This window comes from Brachycentrus maculatus, unplaced genomic scaffold (genome assembly GCF_059751285.1).
Source record: "Brachycentrus maculatus isolate JH-2025_06_01 unplaced genomic scaffold, ASM5975128v1 h1tg000223l, whole genome shotgun sequence".
Lineage (NCBI taxonomy): Eukaryota > Metazoa > Arthropoda > Insecta > Trichoptera > Brachycentridae > Brachycentrus > Brachycentrus maculatus.
In genome coordinates this window covers 206,497-227,939 of record NW_028280974.1, presented here as the reverse complement: position 1 = coordinate 227,939, position 21,443 = coordinate 206,497, and the positions used below count along the sequence as shown (strand labels likewise).

The window sequence follows — 21,443 nt, the reverse complement described above, 5'->3', positions numbered from 1 at the left end:
ATCACCTTTCCTTCGTTTGTTAAGGATCAAGATAACACTCCGTTTATATGATGCAGTGCCCTATGCACCATCGGATGCGGGTTTGAATGAAGATGGAAAGTATTAAAACACATTTTCGCCATCATAACACACCTTTCTTAATTTTATCGATTATGTTTTAATCAGCCTCGCATTCTCATTCATTTTCGGACGAATGTGCGGCAAAACGTTGTACGATAGATGTTCGAATGGTGATATAAGGAAAGAATGCAAATGTGATATAGTCAGGCGTCAGACATCATCAGAGATGAGTTTTTGTTTGTCCTAGTCTGCCAGGTTTGTTTACAAAAGTCTGTTCTGTTCTCCGTTATAACATTTCTACGGTCCTGCGGCTGTTTGCTGAAAGCACATAGTATGGTGTATGTGCTCCTTATCTAAGAAATGCGATGAGTCAGATCCAGCATTAGAAATGGAGAGATATATGTAATACAGTAAGGGCGTTTGTGCACTACACGGAATTTTACCGTCCGGCAGTCTGGTTTTGAAAAATGAAAGCGACTACGACAGTTTAGCGTGATCGAATTTACGCGCAACGTGTTCACGCACCGATGAAGAGCACCGATCCGAAAAAAGATGGTTAATCGCCATTTTAAAACGCTAACTGACGTGGCAGACGGTAAAATTCTGTGATATAAGTGATTTTTTCACTCTAACATTTATTAAATATTACCCTGGACTGGTACCTAAATCGGAGGGCTGATCATTTTTCCTTTATATGTTAACGATCAAGATAACACTGCGTTTATATGATTTTGTCCGCCTCCGTAGTGTAATAGTCAACACGCTCGGCTACCGCTCTGGAGGTCCCGGGTTCGATTCCCAGGGGGGTGTCAAATAAATATAAGTGATTTTTTCACTGTAATATTTATTCAATATTACCCTGGACTGGTACCTGAAGCGGAGGGCTGATCACCTTTCCTTCGTGTGTTAACTAACGATCAAGATAACACTGCGTTTATATGATGCAGTGCCCTATGTACCATTGGGGTGCGGATAAGGGTTTGAATTGAATTGATTGAATTATATGATGCAGGGCCCTATTCACCACTGGAATGCAGATAACGGTTTTAAAAAATTATATTAAAACCCTTATCCGCACCCCAATGGTGCATAGGGCACTGCGTCATATAAACGCAGTGTTATCTTGATCGTTTTTTTACACATGAAGGAAAGGTGATCAGCCCTCCGCTTCAGGTACCAGTCTAGGGTAAAATTAAATAAATATTACAATGAAAAAATCACTTATATTTATTTTACCCCCCTCGGGAATCGAACTCAGGACCTCCAGAACGGTAGCCGAGCGTGCTGACCATTACACTGCGGACAAAAAAATGAATGAAATTATACTATGTTGTGAAATGTAACATTTTTTAAATAATAACGCAATAATTCCCGATACCGGAATGGTAACGAGCAGCTTGCAGCGGTTCAAGAGCTAGATGGCAGCTTCCGCAGTGTAGCGAGGCGAAACCGCCGGCCTTCGCAGCGGACCGCGGCACTGCTCGGGCCAATGTTCATCACAACAGGTAAAAGTCGCCTTTATTCCGCCCGACAGTTAACATATTCACCGCGTTCAGTACAACATATCGCTCACTCCTTTCAACAACGTCATAAATCAAAAATCGTCAATTTTCAGTTGTCCCAGCAAAAGCGGCATATTTTTAACTTAATATTTACCCGCTACAGGGCAGAAAGTGTTGTTTTTGCATTTTGAAGAAAAGGTATTGTTTAATTATTTTTTTAAATATACTAAATATTTTTCATATGGAGAAATGACCTTCAGATTTTACCTAAAATGATCTGTTACACAGTAAAAAGTTCCATGAGTGGCTTGATATTTACTTTTAATACATAGTATTATGTTTTTAAACTTTAAAAATGTTCTCCTGAAAAATCAAGTTTTTTGATTTATGACGTTCTTGAAAGGAGTGAGCGATATATCGCTTACAATCACTTTCGCGAACAATCACGAAACGCTGACAAAATGACAATGTTCAAACTTCTTCTTCTAACCCTTATTACTGACACAGTGTTATCTTGATCGTTGCTTACATGAAGGCAAGGTGATCACTCCTGCGCTTCAAGAACTAACTAACCAATCCATGGCAATATTAAATAAATATTAGAGGGTAAAAAAATTCAATTCAAACCCTTATCCGCACCCCAATGGTGCATAGGGCACTGCATTATATAAACACAGTGTTATCTTGATCGTTGACACACGAAGGAAAGGTGATCAGCCCTCCGTTTCAAGTACCAGTCCAGGGTTATATTGAATAAACATTAGAGTGAAAAAATAACTTACATTTATTTGACCCCCTCTGGGAATCGATCCCGTTACCTCCAGAACGGTAGCAGAGCGTGCTGACCATTACACTTCGGAGGCGGACAAAAAATTACTAAATTAAATACTTATTTTCACCCTCCCTGGGAATCGAACCCGGGACCTCCAGCACGGCAGCTAAACACGCTAACCATATACTGTATAATATGCTAATAGATAACTACTACACCGCGGAGATTGACTCCTTTTGCCTGACAAAAAGGGTAAGCATCGGTGGAAAATTGCAACAATTTGTTTTCAAGTTATTGAAATATGAAAAACGGTAGCTGAAGAATATTGCGTGCAAAATGAGTGCCGCGCATTGCGGTCAATGCTACGCTACAAATTCAGAGTTAAATACACGTGTACAATCGTGGACGAAAATATCACACCCGCAAAAGTTATAGCGGTAAAATCAAGCACATGGGACAGCTGAAAATATGATGCAGATCAAAATACAATCTTTCGCTGAGAAAATCTCGGTATGTCACATACCCCAGCAAAATACTTTGGGCGAATTGGTATCGCTATAACATAATGAGCGGGAGGAATTAGTGACCTTGGTATTTTCATATAGAGTTCTTTCATCTCTCGAATCATGTAAAATCCTCCAATATGCGAATTCCTTTCATCTCTCGGATCAGGTAGAATCCACCATCACGTGCGGTCCTTTCATCTTTCGAATGATGTAAAATCCCCCAATATGCGACGTCCTTACATCTCTCGGATCATGTAAAATCTACCGTCTTGTTGGGTCTTTTCAACTCTCGAATCATGTAGAATCCTTCAATATATGAAATTCTTTGATCTCTCGAATCAGGTGGAATTTACCATCGTGTGGGGTCTTTTCATCTCTCGAATCATGTGGAATCCACCATCTTGTGGGGTTCTTTCATCTCACGAGCCATGTGAAATCCATCATCATGTAATGTTCTTTCACCTCTATGATTATGTAGAATCTACCAATACATGAAGTTATTTGATCTCTCGAATCGTGTAGAATACATCATTATGTGGGCTTGTTTCATCTCTCGAATCATGTTCATCATCACGTAGAGTTCATTCGTCTTCCAAATCAGATGGAATTCATCATGATGAGTTCCTTCATCAGACAGCACTTACGTGAACTTTCCAAGAGTCGTGATTTTTCAAGGAAAAGAACATGCGTGTATGGCTCCCATTTACTGTTTTATAATGGAGATACTAAAACACGAATTTATTTATTTATTGATTTGGCGTTTAATTTGTAAAACTCCATTTTAAATTATGTATTTTACATCATACATAAATATTTTGAGTAGACAAAAAAATGTTTTTTTATTTAAAATACATAAAATAAATATTATTCAATATTGATCACGGGACTGCAAGACGTGCCAACGTCTCCATTTTCTAAAAAAAAATGTAATCCAGAGATTTTCCACATATCCCAGAAGACGAGGAGTCTAGAAAGCTAGTAGCTGCATGAAAAGTTGAGGTTAAAAAAGCAAGAGTACGGTTTTGTACAGGATGGACTGATCAAAAATAGGAGTTAGCTTGATCATCTTCAAACGCTGTCTTCGAATTGGCTTAAGACCGGTAGGAACAGAGGGAAATTGCGTACTAAGTGCATGACATTATATTATACTATACATTCCAGATGCTCAAGACGCCCAGAATTGAGCTAAACGAAGACAAATAATGCTGATTTTGTTTAGGAGATGTCAACTTCATCTTTACGAGGTATTGACAACTTTTTTAGGATTAAATTAAAAGAAACTAACAACATCTGTTGCGTGGGATATACGAACCGTTCTGCGGCTTTGCCTATGGCACTGAGCACATGTGTGCTACCTCAGCGACTAGCGGGAAAGCTCACAAACAAACGTTGTGCAGTATGTGTTATTTAATTATGGACACGTTGGCGTGGAGGTCGGTTGCACAAATCGCTACGACCACACACTTGAAATGAGTGTTGAAGCGATCGTCGAAAGGCTGTACTTGCGAGAGTCTCACGAACGGAAAGTATGTTTGCAAGAATCTTACAAACAGGAGTCACGTTCCAGTAATGAAGTGCAGTAAAAGCAATCCTTAGTCCTGGGTTTATCGACTCGCAGACATTGCACGGTATCAAAATGTTAGGTAAAATGATCTGCTGGAAAAGTTAGAATTTAAGTATTTTACGGAGTTTTACGGTTTTCAGTCCGTCAATCACTGTTTGCGAGAAATTTTAGTAATCACCATTAAGTATAGAGAAAATTCTTTACTTCTACTTTTGCTTATTATATTAATAAATAAATTAAAATTGCGATATTAAAGTTTGAATTATTATCTATTGAATTTTCGTCAAAGCTTTACTATAAGAGTATAACTCAAGACTGTTCCACTCTTACCAGTAAAATATCGTTTTTTTACGTATTTTAAGTGTATAATTACTTCTAGTTTATATATTAAAATTATTGAGTGCACGTGAGAGATTAATTCACTAAAAAAACATCATTATATTGTAAATGAATGTTCATACTTCTTTTATTGGAAGATTCAAAATGTTTTAATAATTTATATGATTTCATTGATTGATTCGGCAGTCACATTGTGGTCAAATCTATCCATTTTTAATTAATGTTTTACTTGGTAAATACCAATATTTTTTTTAAAATCTACTGTGACACGTGTTTCGATGCATTCCGCATCATTTTCAAACACCGTATTAAAAATTTCAACATTTTCAAACACCGTGGTGTTTGAAAATGCTGCGGAATGTATCTAAACACGTGTCACAGTAGATTTTAAGAAATAGCTGTATTCACTAAGTAAAACATTAATAAAAAAAAATATATTTATATGATGTCGCGATTAAAACACACTATCTGTGGGCGGATTTGCGCTCATAATAGAGATAAACATTTCTGAAAAGAATTGATAACATTTAACGATACTATATACATCGATATAAGATCAAAAGATGCCGCAAAAGTCATACGTAATAACTTATACACAATTTACGATGAGTCGAGTGAAAAGGTAAAATTACCCTTCCCGCCGAACACCACCAGTCGAGTGAAAGGGTAAAATTACCCTTCCCGCAGAATACGTTACGAAATACGCCTGCGCCAGTCATTAACTTACGCTCGATCGGCCCCGCATGAGATGCGTTAAAAAAAAACAAGATTCTACATAAAGAAATGGCGACAAATAAATCCGGTAAGGCAGTTGCGACCACGACTGGACGCGCAGATCTCACATCAGATACACTTCACGCCTATAACAATACTGTGCTAGTATACTGCTATTCTAATTACTCAGTACTTCCAGTCTTCAGTAGCGAATGCTATTCCTTTTATACTAACCTCATTTTACTGAACGGGATCCATATACGGCTGTCCAAACTTAAAACACAGTAAGGGACATTTTATTTGTAGTACGTTTTTTTTTGCATTTTCGGACTAAGTAGAATCTACTTAGTCCAAAAATGAAGAAAAAAAAACCTACTACAAAATATGTCCCTTACTGTGTTTTGAGTTTGGACAGCCGTATACTCGAGTTCATACTTATTTTTAAGGAATAACTCGACAAGCAAAGACGGAACAAAGGCACGAAAATTACAATTGATTTTCTTTCTTAGATAATTCTTCTGACCCATGTGCGAACCCCATTGGTGCATAGGCCACTGCATCAGATGGAAGCAATGATAACTTGATCGTTAATTATGACCTACTCTACGTAGTTAATTCGTTAACTTACGAACAGTCTGTACAGTTATTTTACCTATAGTTTTTTTTATTTTTTTATTTTTTATATAAAACCCTTATCGGCACCCCAATGGTGCATAGGGCACTGCGTAATACAAGCGCAGTGTAATCTTGATCGTTTTACACATGAAGGAAAGGTGATCAGCCCTCCGCTTCAGGTACCAGTCCAAGGTAATATTGAATAAATAGTACAGTGAAAAATCACTAATATTTATTTTACCCCCCCCCCCTGGGAATCGAACCCGGAACCTCCAGAACGGTAGCCGAGCGTGCTGACCATTACACTACGGAGGCGAACATTTTTTTTATACTGCCGAAAAAATTTTTTTTTAAATGTTCACAGTTATTACCTCAAGTTTTTTTTATTATTTATACTGCCAAATAAAAATTAATAAAAAAAAAACTAGAGGTAAAATAACTGAACAGACCGTAAGTAATCCCGGACCAGGGTAATATAAAGAGACAGGGGTTAAACGATTTATTTCAAAGTCTTTAACCCTTATCCGCATCCAGTGGTGCATAGGGCACTGTATCGTATAAAGGCAATTTTATCTTGATCTTTGAATACATGATCAGCCCTGCGTTTTAGGTATCAGTAAAGGGCAATGTTACATAAATATTATAGTGAAAAATCATTCATATTTATGTTGACCCCCCTGAGAATCGAATCCGGGACTTCCAGCATGGTAGCCAAACACGCTGACATCTAAACCATCATTAATTAGGTTAATAAATTAAATTCAAAATGAAATCCATTGTCAGAAAAAATATAGAAATTCATGGTTTTCGACCACTGCCTTGTTGTGTATATAACATAGAGTTTTGTCAATCCTCCCACCAGCGAGTGTTTTTGCCTAGAATTTTCACTCATGAATTACATGAAACTATAGTAACTTTAAACATAAAGAGTAAATCCACTCACGAGTAGCCATAGGCTATAAAACTTAAAAAGTTGAAGCCTGAGTAGGGTGGTGATAAGCGGTGTTGCATAAGCCGTAGCTAGATTTCAGAGTCACTTGGACGATAGGTAATTTTAAAAAAGCCTCCCACCAGTCTGATGTGTCGGTAACAACGAAACTGATCAAATAAAGTATATTATATATATTTTATAACAATGTTAGTTTCTAAGTTATTGTGTTTTCAACAAAGACAAACTGATTATCATATTCAGAATCGGTTGAGTCGCAATCTGAATGTTAAATCAATGAAAATCGTGACGAATAATGTCATGGGCGATGATGAAATCGGAAATATACCAAAATAAACGTTCTTTTATTCATGCTCGCGTCCACTGCGCGTGGAGCTGCCGAATCGAAACGTCTTGTTCATTTTACGCATCTGAACATACAATATACAGTAAAACCACGATATAATAAATAATAATAAAACCCTTATCCGCACCCCAATGGTGCATAGGGCACTGCGTCATATAAACGCAGTGTTATCTTGATCGTTTACACATGAAGGAAAGGTGATCAGCCCTCCGCTTCAGGTACCAGTCCAGGGTGATATTGAATAAATATGACAGTGAAAAAATCACTTATATTTATTTTACCCCCCCTTGGGAATCGAACCCGGGACCTCCAGAACGGTAGCCGAGTGTGCTGACCATTACACTACGGAGGCGGACGCGATATAAAGGACCTATATCTTACGATCTCCGGATATAATAGACAACAAAATTCGAGTAGATAAAGGTGTTCCTGGGTACAATATCATGACTGAAAGAAAAATATGTGTCGGAAAAAGTTATGAACCTCGGTTAGGGTGTCGGGTTGTGATCCCGTGGTTAGTGTCGCGGACTCTTGAGTCAGAGTTTCTTGGTTCGAGCCCACTCTATCCTAATTTGATACCTATTTCTAATAATGTGGCCGCTGAGGCTCACAGAAATAGTATGAAATTGAAGTATTTTTATAAATAATAATTATTTCTTCGTAACGTATGATAGATGTGCGAATAGTGAAATAAGGAAGGAATGCAAAGCTGAGATAAGCATTATTGATAAAATTAAGAAAGGTGTGTTGAGATGGTTTGGACATGTAGAACGAATGAGTGAGGAAAGAACGGTAAAACAAATTTATGAGGCGAATGTTATTGGGAAAAGAAGCAGAGGAAGACCGAGAAAAACATGGCACGATCAGGTATGCCAAATACTTGAAAGTGGTCAGGTTAGGAGTCGTAACAATCGGCGGGTATGTATGAGGAGATGCATGAACGTGGAAGAGGCGATATCAAACAGCAACGTCGCTTCACGACGAGTGTCCCAAGACAATTAATAGAATTTATTTTTGTTTTGTATCGATTATTTATATCTAAATACAGTGTTTATATTTTGAAGAAAAAAAATATTTATTAACTAACTATCTAACCATGACGCCACTTTCCCGCAGTGGTAGGCAGAGAGAATAGAACGCCACACCACCCTGTCTTTGTAAACATTCTTCGCCGCTTCCACGTCCATGCATCTCCTCAGATTTATTATAAACCTTTTTTATATAACGTACTTTCAGCTTTAACGGACACGCCCTCCCCTCACTCGGTCCGTTGTATCAAGGTTTTACTGTACCATTATGTATACACACATGTTATCATTGTCTGTTTATTATTATAATGGAGAGATGTGAACGAATAAATACATTTTTATCAGCCTGAACTCTGAACCACAGGCTCGCGATTGCCAAAGGGCAATGGACACCAACATTGGAATTAGCAACACTATCAAAATAATCCCACGATTATTTAATCCGTAAGTTCAAACGATCAAAACATTACTTAAGAAACCATCACACCGCTGCACCGCAGTGGTAGGCAGAGGAATAGAACACCACACCAATCCGTCTTCCCAAACAATCTTTACCTCTCCGACGTTTATGCAACTCCTCATACATACATACCCGCCGATTGTTACACGACTCCTGACATGACGACGCTCAAGTATTTGAAATACTTGATTATGCCGAGTTTATCTCGGTCTTCCTCTGCCTCTACTTACAACTAACTACATTCGCCTAGTAAATTTGTTACTGTTCTTCCTAAACTCATTTGATTCCCATGCTCAAACCATCTCAACACACCTTTTTTTAATTTCGTAAAAAATGGTTATATATCATCCTTGCATTATTTTCTTATATCACCATTCGAGCATCTATCATCACCGCTTAGCCGCACATTCGTCTGAGAGATCTCTTCTTCGACTCATTACGAATCCCAATAACTAAAGAAAGGCAGGGCTAATCGCGAAGCAGAGAATCTTGTTTGTATAGTGAATTCCATTGTCTCGTGAAGTAAAGTGTCGGGTCGTGGTCCCGTGGTTAGTGTCGCGGACTTTTCGAGTCGTAGTTTCTCGGTTCGAACCCACTCTGCCACAATTTGATACCTATTTCTAAAAGTGAGCCGCTTGGTCTAACAGAAATAGTATGAAATTGAAGTATTTTTTGTAAATAATAATAAAAAGAAAAATATTTCCCTTTTTTAAATAAATAATAATAATAAATGTGCGCGCCTTGTGTGAATATTAATTCGCAAAGTCCAAAATGTGTTTCATCAGTTCGGTTCTCATTACAATGTCAGTTGGTTTGTTGTTTACCCAAATCCAAGGTGATAACAGCCACCCAGGGCTGGCAACAAGTCCAAGTTGAGTTAAGGTAGTTTAGGTTAAAAAGTCGTACCATAAAAAAAAACACAAAAGAAAGATGTGAAATTTTAATCAACATTTTTAGAGGTATCCTCTCTTACAGTCTCTTTAAGAGTTAGTACCTACTTAGAATTAGTTATGTGAAGTAACGTAAAGTTAAATAAAGTAAAGCAAGTCCAAGTTGAGTTAAGGCAGTTTAGGTTAAAAAGTCGTGCCAAAAAAAATATTTAAAAAAAAACATAGGAAAGAGGCGAATTTTCAATGAACTCTTTCATAGGTATCCTCTCTTGCAGTCTCTTAAAGAGTTAGTACCTACTTAGAATTAGTTATGTGAAATAACTTAAAGTTAGATAAAGTTAAGCAAGTCCAAGTTGAGTTAAGGTAGCTTAGGTTAAAAAGTCGTACCATAAAAAAATTAAAAAACACAAAAAATATGTGAATTTTCAATAAACTCTTTAGGAGGTATCCTCTCTTAAAGTCTCTTTAAGAGTTTCAAAGAAGCTCGTTTATTTATTTATTTAACGTATGGTCGATCCATCACGCCGTTTGCCCGCAGGTTTAGGCAGAGAGAATGGAACGCCAGACCAATCTGTCCTTGCAAACAATTTTTGCCTCTTATACATACATACACGCTGATTATTCCGACTCTTGACCTGACCAATCAGAAGAAGAAGAAGACAAATGCCAGGTCGTAAGCCCTGGGATGCTCAGACTCCCATCTTCCTTCATATAAAGAGTAACGTTCGATGTTTCATATCAAGTAAAGACACCTATACATTATTAAGTGCTGATAAGTGATTCATGATATAACTGAATTGTGTCGCTTACTTTCAAAATCCGCCAGATCCATGTAAGTCGATTTTCCAAAAAATACAAACTTCTCCGGGTAACATTTACGTTTAAAGGATTTGTCTTTCTTTAGATAAAATATTATGAAATAGAGAATTTGCCCATTTTTTAGATATTTTTTTCAGTATTTAAAAAAAAAAAACGAAACACAAACCGATAATGACGTCATCTTAATTTTTTACCTATCCCTGCTCTCTGATTGGCCGATATGGGTCAGAAGGCAAGTGTCATGAAATGTAGGGGAATTTGAAATACAACTCCGTTTTTAAGTATTTTTTAGAGGGTTTTGAAGTGTATAAATATTTTAAACAATAAAACCCACTATTGGGATTCCGATAGAGTATTTATTTTAAAATCTTATAAATTGGATCTGGCGGGTTTTGAAAGCAGGCGACACAATTGATAATAGCGAATGAAGATAAGTGCACAGGAAACTTGATAGCGCAAGTTGATAACAACGACATAATGTTTTTATTTGGTGTTATGTTATTGATTTTATCGTTAACCTTCATTGTTTGGAACCAGATTATAGAACTAATAACAATTAAGCATCATATCAGTGTTCCGCAAAGTGTGTGCCGCGGCACACTGGTATACCGTGGTGATTAGTTGGTGTGCCGCGGAAAAAGTTACTTACCGATAAACGAGCAAGAATAATTCACGGAGCTAAAAAGTAATCGGACATTAACCTGTGATAACTAAACATTCGTCTGGCGAACTACGCAATTAAAAACGTTAAACTTGATCAAAATTATTTATTAAAATACGAACCGGTCACGTGACACTTAAGTTTTGGTTATTAATGATTGAATGTAAGAGACATTTAACAATAAATCACTATTCCGCACAGCTACTACATATCGCTCACTCCTTTCAACAACGTCATATATAAAAAAATCGACTATTTTCGGTTGTGCATGTTTTCGGAATGCCCAGAAAACGTACTATATCCCAGCAAAAGCGGCATATTTTTAACTTAATATTTACCCGCTACAGGGCAAAAAGTGCTGTTTTTCATTTTGAAGAAAAGATATTGTTTAATTATTTAATATATTATTAGATTAAAACCAATATTTTTAGCTTTTCCACTTTTTTATTTGACCAGCGACCGGGTTTCGTCGTTACCGACATCATCAGACCAGTCTGATGATGTCGGTAACGACGAAACCCAGTCGCTGGTCAAATAAAAAAAGTGGAAAAGCTAAAAATATTGGTTTTAATCTATTAATATATTAAAAATGCAATTCCATCACGAAGTGTCAGTGGATAATATAAATGTTTAATTATTTTTTTTAAATACTAAATATTTTTCAAATAGAGAAAAAACATTCTGGTTTTACCTAAAAAGATCTGTTGCGCAGTAGAAAATTCTATAAGTGGCTAGATATTTATTTTTAATACATTTTATTTTTAAACATTAAAAACGATCTCCTGAAAAATCTAGTTTTTTTTTATATTTGACGTTGTTGAAAGGAGTGAGCGATATGTCAATATTGTGCGATCCACAAATGGCGTTGTATCTACAAATATAGTTTAGTTATCTAGGGTTATAACTACTGAAAATTTCCGAAACAGAGCTAGCACATTTTTGGCTGCGTATGAAAATGAATATCCACTGCTTTCAAAGCGTGCTATTGCAATCCTCTTACCGTTTGCCACGACTTACTTGTGCGAATTGGGATTTTCGACACTCTAAATTTTGACTTAAAAAAAAGAGAATGCCTGAGGACGATCAACGAAGAGATGAGAGCAGCCTTATAAACAATCGTTCCAATTTTTGATCGCCTGTGCTCAATTAAATAGACTTACATTTTGCATTATAATATGTTATAAAAAATTATGCGGAATGCATCGAAACACGTGTCACAGTAGATTTTAAGAAATAGTGGTATTTACTAAGTAAAACATATACTAAAAATGGATAGATTTTACCACAAAGTGACTGCCGAATCAATTAATGAAAAAATGTAATATATCGCTCACTCCTTTCAAGAACGTCATAAATCAAAAAACTTGATTTTTCAGGAGGACGTTTTTTGAGTTTTAAAATCATTTTCGAGTTTTAAAGTCATGAACTGTATTCAAAATAAATATCAAACCACTTATTAAACTTTTTACTGTGCAACAGATCTTTTAAGGTAAAACCTGAAGGTTTTTCCTCCATTTGAAAAATATTTAGTATATTTAAAAAAATTATTTAACAATACAAATTATTGAAATGCAAAAACAACATTTTCTGCCCTGTAGCGGGTAAATATTTAGTTAAAAATATGCCTCTTTTGCTGGGATATAGTACATTTTCTATGCATTCCGAAAACATGGACAACTGAAAATTGGCGACTTTTGATTTATGACGTTCTTGAAAGGAGTGAGCGATATGTTTAAGCATTATATCAATTTTAATACTTGATCAATATTTAATAAACTATGTTTTTATTTTTGGTGTAGGTACCTCTAAATTTTTTTGATTTGGCAGGTGTACCAACAGAAAAAAGTTTGCGAAACACTGCATTATGTTATACTTATACATAAATAAGGGTCTACTATCTTTGCTATAAACGTGGTTAGCGATTAGTTTTTACATAACGAAAAATTATAAGCAATACATATTTTTACGATATTAATATCATTGTCCGCCTCCGTAGTGTAATGGTCAGCACGCTCGGCTACCGTTCTGGAGGTCCCGGGTTCGATTCCCAGGGGGGTCAAATAAATATTAGTGATTTTTTCACTGTAATATTTATTCAATATTACCCTGGACTGGTACCTGAAGCGGAGGGCTGATCACCTTTCCTTCATGTATAAACGATCAAGATAACACTGCGTTTATATGAAGCAGTGCCCTATGCACCATTGTGGTGCGGATAAGGGTTTAAAAAAAAATATATATATATATATATATATATATATATATATATATATATATATATATATATATATATATATATATATATATATATATATATATATATCATTTATTTATTATATTGGACACTGGATTATTCACCCTACGGATGAGAATTTTTTTTTTTTTATTTTTTTTTACAAAATACGTATTGAAATATACAAAATAGGTAAATATACATAATATTGAAAATAGAACGTTTCTACCTCTCTAATAAAGTAGATACTTGTGTTTAGAGAGGGAGTTCGTTTACAATTATCATAATTTTTTATAAAAAAAGTAAATTAAATGAATTAGAAAAATATTCCTCGGTATGGAGTTTAGGTTGGGGTGAGTCCTATATGTTTTTTTTTAAACTTTAGTTTTAAAGGTGAGATCATTTTTTATAGATTTTAAGTTTTCCGGAAGTTTATTAAAGTGTTTTTTACCTACGTAAGTATTATGATTTAACGCTGCTGTTGTTTTACATCTGCGCAATATTATATTATTAGGAAATCTAGAGTTACGTGAATTTTGCACTTCAGTTGTAAAATATCGATCAATAAAAATCTATTTGAAAGGTGTCTCAACTATATATAAATGTTGCAAAAACTCATGTGTTGTGCAACAGTTCATGCTTAGATGCCCAGCAACCCTTGACGCTGAGTAACCAGCTCATCAAAAGGGTCGAAAGTACTTGGGAGTGTACATGAAAATGGCAGCCTTCAAAAGGAACTGGGAGTGCGATTAGGATTCGCAGGATCGCAGGGCTTATAGAGTAAAAACATAATAATTTAAGGCCCAGTATTGTCGAGTCGCAACTTATTTTTCTCTAAATCCAGGTATTTCTTTTTATTTCTTTTTAAAAAGAGAAATATTTGTGATCTTATTATTTTCATAAATATTTCAATTTCATACTGTTTCTGTGAGCCTAAGCGGCTCATTATTAGAAATAGGTATCAAATTGCGGTAAAGGGGTTCGAACCGAGAAACTCTGACTAAAGAGTCCGCGACACTAACCACGGGACCACAACCCGACACGTTAGGTAACATTTTACGTAATTCATGTTTTTTTTGAAACACCGTTTTTGCTTTGAAATAATAAGTTTTTTTTCGAAACGATTGTATGGTTTTGAAAAGAAAACAGTTATTGAAAGGTAAGGAGTTAAAAAAAATATAAAAATATTTTTTGTATTTATATTCTAAATACAAAAAATAACCTATTTACATAAAAAAAAATCTGGCGTGAACAGACATGTCGCTCACTCCTTTCAAGAACGTCATAAATCAAAAATCGTCAATTTTGAGTTATGCATGTTTTCAGAATGCCTAGAAAATGTACTATACCCCAGAAAAAGAATCATATTTTTAACTTAATATTTACCCGCTAGAGGGAAGAAAATGTTGTTTTTTAATTTTGTAGAAAAGGTCTTGTTTAATTATTTTTTTTAATAAACTAAATATTTTTCAAATGGAGAAAAAACCTGTAGGTTTTACTTAAAAATATCTGTTACTCAGAAAAAAGTTCAAAAAGTGGCTTGATATTTATTTTTAATACATTGTATTATATTTTTAAACTTTAAAAACGTTCTCCTGAAAAATCAAGTTTTTTGATTTATGACGTTCTTGAAAGGAGTGCGCGATGTGACTTCTCCGGTGGAATGAATACAGTATTAGCAAATATCGCCTTAAGCATCAAACGTAATATCGATTCCAAAATTACACCTCTTTTCTTACCTACATGCAATATAAGTTTTGTTAAAATATTTTGAGTTTTATCGTCTGCGGAGTACTCGGAATCAATAACAATACTCTCCGAAGGGTACAACACAAGAGCACATTGCAACGCGCATACTTATAAAAATATACACGAGTAGGTACTTACGATAAATTTATTACACCGTGCAAGGAACGAGATATGAAAAATGCGGACGCGACAACTATTGTGCTTCGGCTTAGTAACAGAATCAATGTTTGTAAAATATCCAGCGTACGACTTTCCAAGGGCAGCATACGTTGGACATGAAAAATATATATTTTTTAAACTAACAAACGTACAACGCGATTTCGTCAGTAAAATGTATTAGTACATGAACTGGGAACGCTCAAGCCCTTCGGCCCAATCCATACAAAGACAACAAAGCAAAGTCAGCTGTTCGTAGGAAATATGTCATGTTTACACACTTACCGAAACAGCGGATAGCTCCTATATTCTTCTTCAAATTAACTATATTATTGTTGAAATTATATAATCTAAACGATTCAATGCTACACTGCAGAAATAAGCTATTGAAACAACAAATTTTTAAGTGGTCAAGCCTCGCTACGATATAAAATGGCAACGACTGCTAACGAACGGCGACTCGCGACACACGGTTCAATTCGAGAATAAAATAATAAATAAACACTGGAATTTATCACTTTAACTTTCAATTATGAACTATCCTTTATACGTTTGAATTATTTATATTGCGAAAATGTAAAAAATATTATCTAGAAAATCTCCCAAGACAAAAGAAAACACAGAAAAGAAAAAATAACGACTTGTTCCTGGTAACAATTTTAGCAATTCGTCGTAAAAGTAGATACCTTTTCGAAAAAATTGTAGAACGGAGGTTTTTTTTATATAAAAAAGGTACAGTACCTACACGTTTCATAAATCGTTAAACAAAAAATCAATGTAAATGTCTGAGTCGATAGCATACCATATAAACACAGTACTGCATTAACATAATATTAACAATAGTCAAATTAGTTTCTCAATTCGTTAAATCGATACTGAATAAAACATAAATTAAAATATTACCATGTCTGATGTATCAAGCACGATCTTGCACAAAACAAACAGCACGAAAGTGAGTCAGACAAAGCAAAATCACCATTAGCACTAATGTATACAGTGTACACAATATTTTCCTATAACACTGGCTTCTATGAACTCTTAAAAGAAGTACGTGGCTGTACAACGGACACAGCGTTAATTTTATTAAAGAATATTACACGAAACCACCTGTAAATTTAGCTTTTCTCATGTATTTTGTAAATATACTAAACAATTTCGATATCGCCCATCGGAAACAGACGAAACACAGGCTGGACGTGACTGAACTATCTTCTTTCTTTTGTTAATATTTTATTGCTAGGCTTGAAAAATGAAATTAAACGAGTTCTTACTGAATACTCTAATGGGGTGAGTTGTAATTTTAAATCATTGCGTTCTTTATAATATAAAATCAATATCTTCGTCTACCAAAAAATATTAGATATATTATCATTCGAAACTTGAATAAATTTTGATTAGCACATAAAATTAAGTTCATGTACATCGTAGGGTTATTGCCGTTGAAATCGGAAATCCATATGAGTGTAGCAGGAGTAGTAAGACTAGCAGTTTTTTGTAATTGAAAATGTGAATAAAAATAATATTTTTAAAATATTTAGTGTTGTTATTATAATTTTAAATAGCCTTAATTATTTTCACTGTTTTCGACAGACTGTATGTACCAAATAAACAATATTGACATTGTGTTATTTGTAATATTTCGTCTTTTTATTTTTGGTTAGGGGAGAAAGGGTATTTAATTTGTTCATCGCTATCACTAGTAAAATTTGACTGTAAATTTAAACAAAACTCGCGTTTATGAATTTATTTATTCATTTCATCCACCAAAAAGCCATCTTCCACCTTTTACATACAAAAGCAGAACTTTAATAAAAACCGTTATGTCCTCCAATTTTTCAGCGAGTCGTTATAGAGTGGGTATAATTTTTTTCTACATTTAGCTTGAATCGCCAGGTATGCATTTTCGAATACAACGTATGTAGTTGATTATCACTCAAATCATATAAATTAAAAATAATAAAATCATAGTTAACATCACTTATATTATGCTTGCGTACGTAAAATGTACCTCGTAAACATTATTATTTCATTTATTCACCCGTTAAGTTACATAATATAACAAAATAATCAAAGTCACAAATAAATAAAACTATGGAATACATTTATGATATCACCTTCCTTGAAAAGCTTGATTATGAAAATTGTTTATGCTGTTATTTTTCTTAAAACTATCCGCAGAACTTGAGCCAGGGTTTTCAAAGATTTGATATATTCCAGTTTTTTCGTAAACATCTTCCATTTGTTTTTCCAAAATATTTTCAGAGGACGGTGACAGTTTCAAGTTTTTGAACCTATCTGAAGGCGAGGGTAAATTTTCTTCAACCTGATGCTTTGGAGAAATCATGGAATACAAAGCCTCCACTTCGTTGCCGAAGCTGTGCGATGATGATGGAGTTGGATCACCAAAGTTAATTTTAGATATTGACTCGTTGACTAGTTCGTCTATTATATTATTATTTTCCTGAATCCGCCTGTTGTCTTTTGGATGGAAGCTTTCATCGTCAGAGTTTAAAACTGGTGACCGGCGGTCGCTTTCACAAAGATTTTCAATAAATTGATTCTCGTTTTGAATTTGCTGCAAGTCCAAAAAATTGTGATGTTTATTTTGGCTACTGTATTGCAAAAATGAAGTTTTTTCACTTTTATGTTGTTCTTTTGGATCATTATGCATGTCTTCACAGCGATTCTCTTGGTCAAGTAATTCTTTTTGGTTTTTTATCAATTTTTGGACGAGATCACCAGATTGTCGTACCAGCATTCCAGGTGGTTGAGCAGTACATTTGTGTGTCCTCTGAGATACCTGAAAATATTAGAATGCATTTAAGAAATTGGCCCAAAATTAACGAGTTTAATTATATCGGAATACCTGTTTTTTGAAAAACTTTTATCGAACCTTGTATCTGAAACTTTTCTCACAAGATGTGCACTTGTATGGCATAGCACCTGTGTGAATTCGGCGATGAACCAAGTAAGAAACACGCTGCCGGAAACATTTTCCTTAAAAACAGAAAAAAACCTTGTTAATAAAATTTTATGGAAAGCAAATGGTTGACCAAAAAAAAACTACTGAATAACGATTTCTTTGAAAGAAGTCGTTACTTTATTCGATTTTGGGATAAAGTGAATCATACCAATCAATGCATAAATTTAATTGCTTATTGGATATTTCTAGCTTATTTTAATATATTTGACAATCCAACATCAAAAACTTAAGCTAGAAAAAATATATACTGAGGAAAAATAACGAATGACATCCCTATTTGAGACGAGGATAACGAATATAATTGAGTTAGTTTTTTTTAAATGGCACCATATAAATTATCCAAAATAATTTCTACTATCCGAACCGAAAAGTAACATTACATCTCTAGAAAATACCATTTTCTTTCGTTTGGAGTTAAGCCACTTTTGCGCTGATAGTTATGGAATACTCACCACATGTTTCACAAGAGAAGGGTTTTTCTCCGGTGTGGATTCTCTGGTGATTATGCAAAGTGGAAAGTTCCTTGAAGGCCCGACCACAATGTGCACACTGGTGAGGTTTGTCATCGTTGTGGTACAAAAGGTGCTTGTGATACGACTGCTGGAAGGTGAAGGTCTTGTTGCACTGTGCACAAGCATAAGGCATCTCACCTGTAACAAGAAAAACAGAAACCACACGACTAAACTCACAAAAATATAAATTGAATGCAATGTAACTTTTTTGTACGTAGTGTATCCACATTTCGGAAACATTCTTGAAATTTATATATTCTTCTTCTTCTTCTTCTTCAAACTCGTATCCGCACCCGATGATGCATAGGACGTGCTGACCATTACACTACGGAGGTGGAATTCCGAAATAAAATTCATATGCATGATAAACATTCACAAAAATACTTAATGTTAAAAATTATTAGAATAATATGGATAGTCATTTCAACGAGATATATGTAAAATATATATGTAAAAACGAGAGCAAATAAATTTATCATTTATAATTTACCGTTTAAAAAATAAAGAAATATGAAACGATTCGTCTTTAGATGATTTGAAAGCAGGAGACGAAACCGATACCACTGGAGGTTCCGGGTCCGATTCCCAGGGGGGTCAAATAAATATTTGTGATTTTTTTACTCTAATATTCATGCAATATTACCTTGGACTGGTACCCGAAGCGGAGGGCTGATCACCTTACCTTCATGTGTTCATTGATAATCAAGTCATGGCACTGCATCGTCAATACGATGCAATGCCCTATGCACCATTGGGTGCGGATAGCTGTTAGAAGAAGAAGAATATCATGCCCAATATTTCTTACTAGCATGACACGTGCTATCTACCTACCAATATGCATTTTATTAGATCATAAATATGTTTAAAATAATTACATATTTTATTCAAGGTAGAGAACCAATGTTTTGCAACCATGGCATGGTGCCAAATAATCTCAACATTTACCCGCTTTTATCAACAAGGCCTTTTAGATTATTTATAACTTATTTCGAATTAAAACATTTGGATTCGCGTAACATTTTGTCACTGACCCTTCATTGAATTCATGAAATTAATAAAATTATGAAGAATAAAGACAATCTTACCGGTATGAAGTCTTTTGTGCTTTTTCAGGAAATATTTAGTCGTAAATTGTTTTTTACATATATCACAAGTCCATTGTTTTGTCGCATTATTTCCACCATTACTATTTGATTGATCTTGACATTCTGGTGATGCATTATTGATTACCATAATTTCGAAATCTGTATCTCCCTTAGAATTGCTATCGTTCGTGTCATCACACATCATGGAAGTCTCGCTGTTATGTTGACCTGGAGTTTTATTGTCTAAACTTTTTTTAAATCCTTGGGCAGCCTCTTCTTCTCGTTCTACAGATGGAATTATTCCAAAATGCACCATTCTCAAATGCACCATAAGAGATCCTTTCATTTTGAAGACCTTTGAACAAATATGACAACAGTACTTCGATATGCCATTCACGATTTCCGAATTTTGAATATTGTGTATTAGCTTCTTGTGCATTTCCAAAATGTTTTTTCCCAGAAAGAAAAATCCGCAGATGTCACATTTTTCCGAAAGTTTGTTATTTCTGGAGTTTTTCCTCTCCGTCATATTTTTCGTGGGTTTCTTTTTTTGTAATATTGAAATGTTTTCCGGAATACCAATGAATGGAATCGTGTTTATATTGAAAAACGGTATTGGCTGTTCCGGAGTGTTTGTAATATTTTGAATATCAGTTTCTTCAACGCCATTTGGATTACTATTTTTTTTTGGTTTGCGTTTTATACAAACAGGTGTTTCAACACGAACTGGCTGAAATTTTTCGTCTTTTTCGAGGGAATCAATACTGTTTTTGGATTTTTCGATAAGTTTTCCATCTTCTATGAGTGTTTGTTGATCTGTTTGCGGCAGGAAATCATTTTCACAATGGCTAAACAAGTGTATTGTCAATTTATCTAATCCCATAAAAATATCGTAACAGACGGGACACACCAAATTTTCAGTGGCAACCTTTATTAAACCGATGCGAAGGGATTCCAAATCATTAAAACGAGGTAAAGTACACAGAGGACATGGAAGCAACGATGAACACATTTTCACAAATCATATGAATTTTCGCGAATATTTACGTTGCCCCATGAAATTACGCAGCACGCACAGAGTTAAATTTACGATGCAAAAATTCGATATAACTTAACAATTATTTAGAATTGGTATTTGGGAATATATTAAAACAGAACTAGAATCACGGTGAATATTTAACAACTTAAAACACCACCGAGATTATATGAGACGATCGGTAATCCGAAAATAGATCAACTAAAATAAACTTCATAACATGAATCGTTCTCGCATATCGAATCGGCTAAGAACTTTGCTAAATAGAAAAAAAAATAAAAAAAATAAAGTTTATTTTTAAATGAACATAAAATTAACGTCGTTGTCGTATTTATAAGGAGAGAACAAAATATATTTTTATACAACATATAGGTAGTTAGGTTAATAAATACAGAGTAGGTTCTTATTTTTTTATAATGGCTACCCTAAGCCTAAGGCGGCAATATTCGTTTCCATGACGACTG

General features: G+C 34.7%; 2 protein-coding genes across 2 annotated transcripts in view; both read right to left on the bottom strand.

Moving 5' to 3' along the window:
* Positions 1 to 16,573, bottom strand: part of ctrip (E3 ubiquitin-protein ligase ctrip) — a 91,268-nt gene extending 74,695 nt beyond the window's left edge. The window contains exon 1 of the mRNA XM_088264323.1: positions 16,267 to 16,573. The gene's annotated coding sequence lies outside the window, so the exon portion shown is untranslated. The remainder of the gene's footprint in view (positions 1 to 16,266) is intronic.
* Positions 16,574 to 17,097: 524 nt separating this feature from the next.
* LOC148306830 (uncharacterized) lies at positions 17,098 to 21,181 on the bottom strand. Its single transcript, XM_088264325.1, has 4 exons — positions 19,944 to 21,181; positions 18,799 to 18,996; positions 18,257 to 18,360; positions 17,098 to 18,163 (listed from the first exon to the last, which is right to left on the bottom strand). The coding sequence occupies exons 1-4, from the start codon at positions 20,953 to 20,955 to the stop codon at positions 17,474 to 17,476; spliced, it is 2,004 nt and encodes a 667-aa protein (XP_088120451.1). The 5' UTR covers positions 20,956 to 21,181; the 3' UTR covers positions 17,098 to 17,473.
* Positions 21,182 to 21,443: the final 262 nt, after the last annotated feature.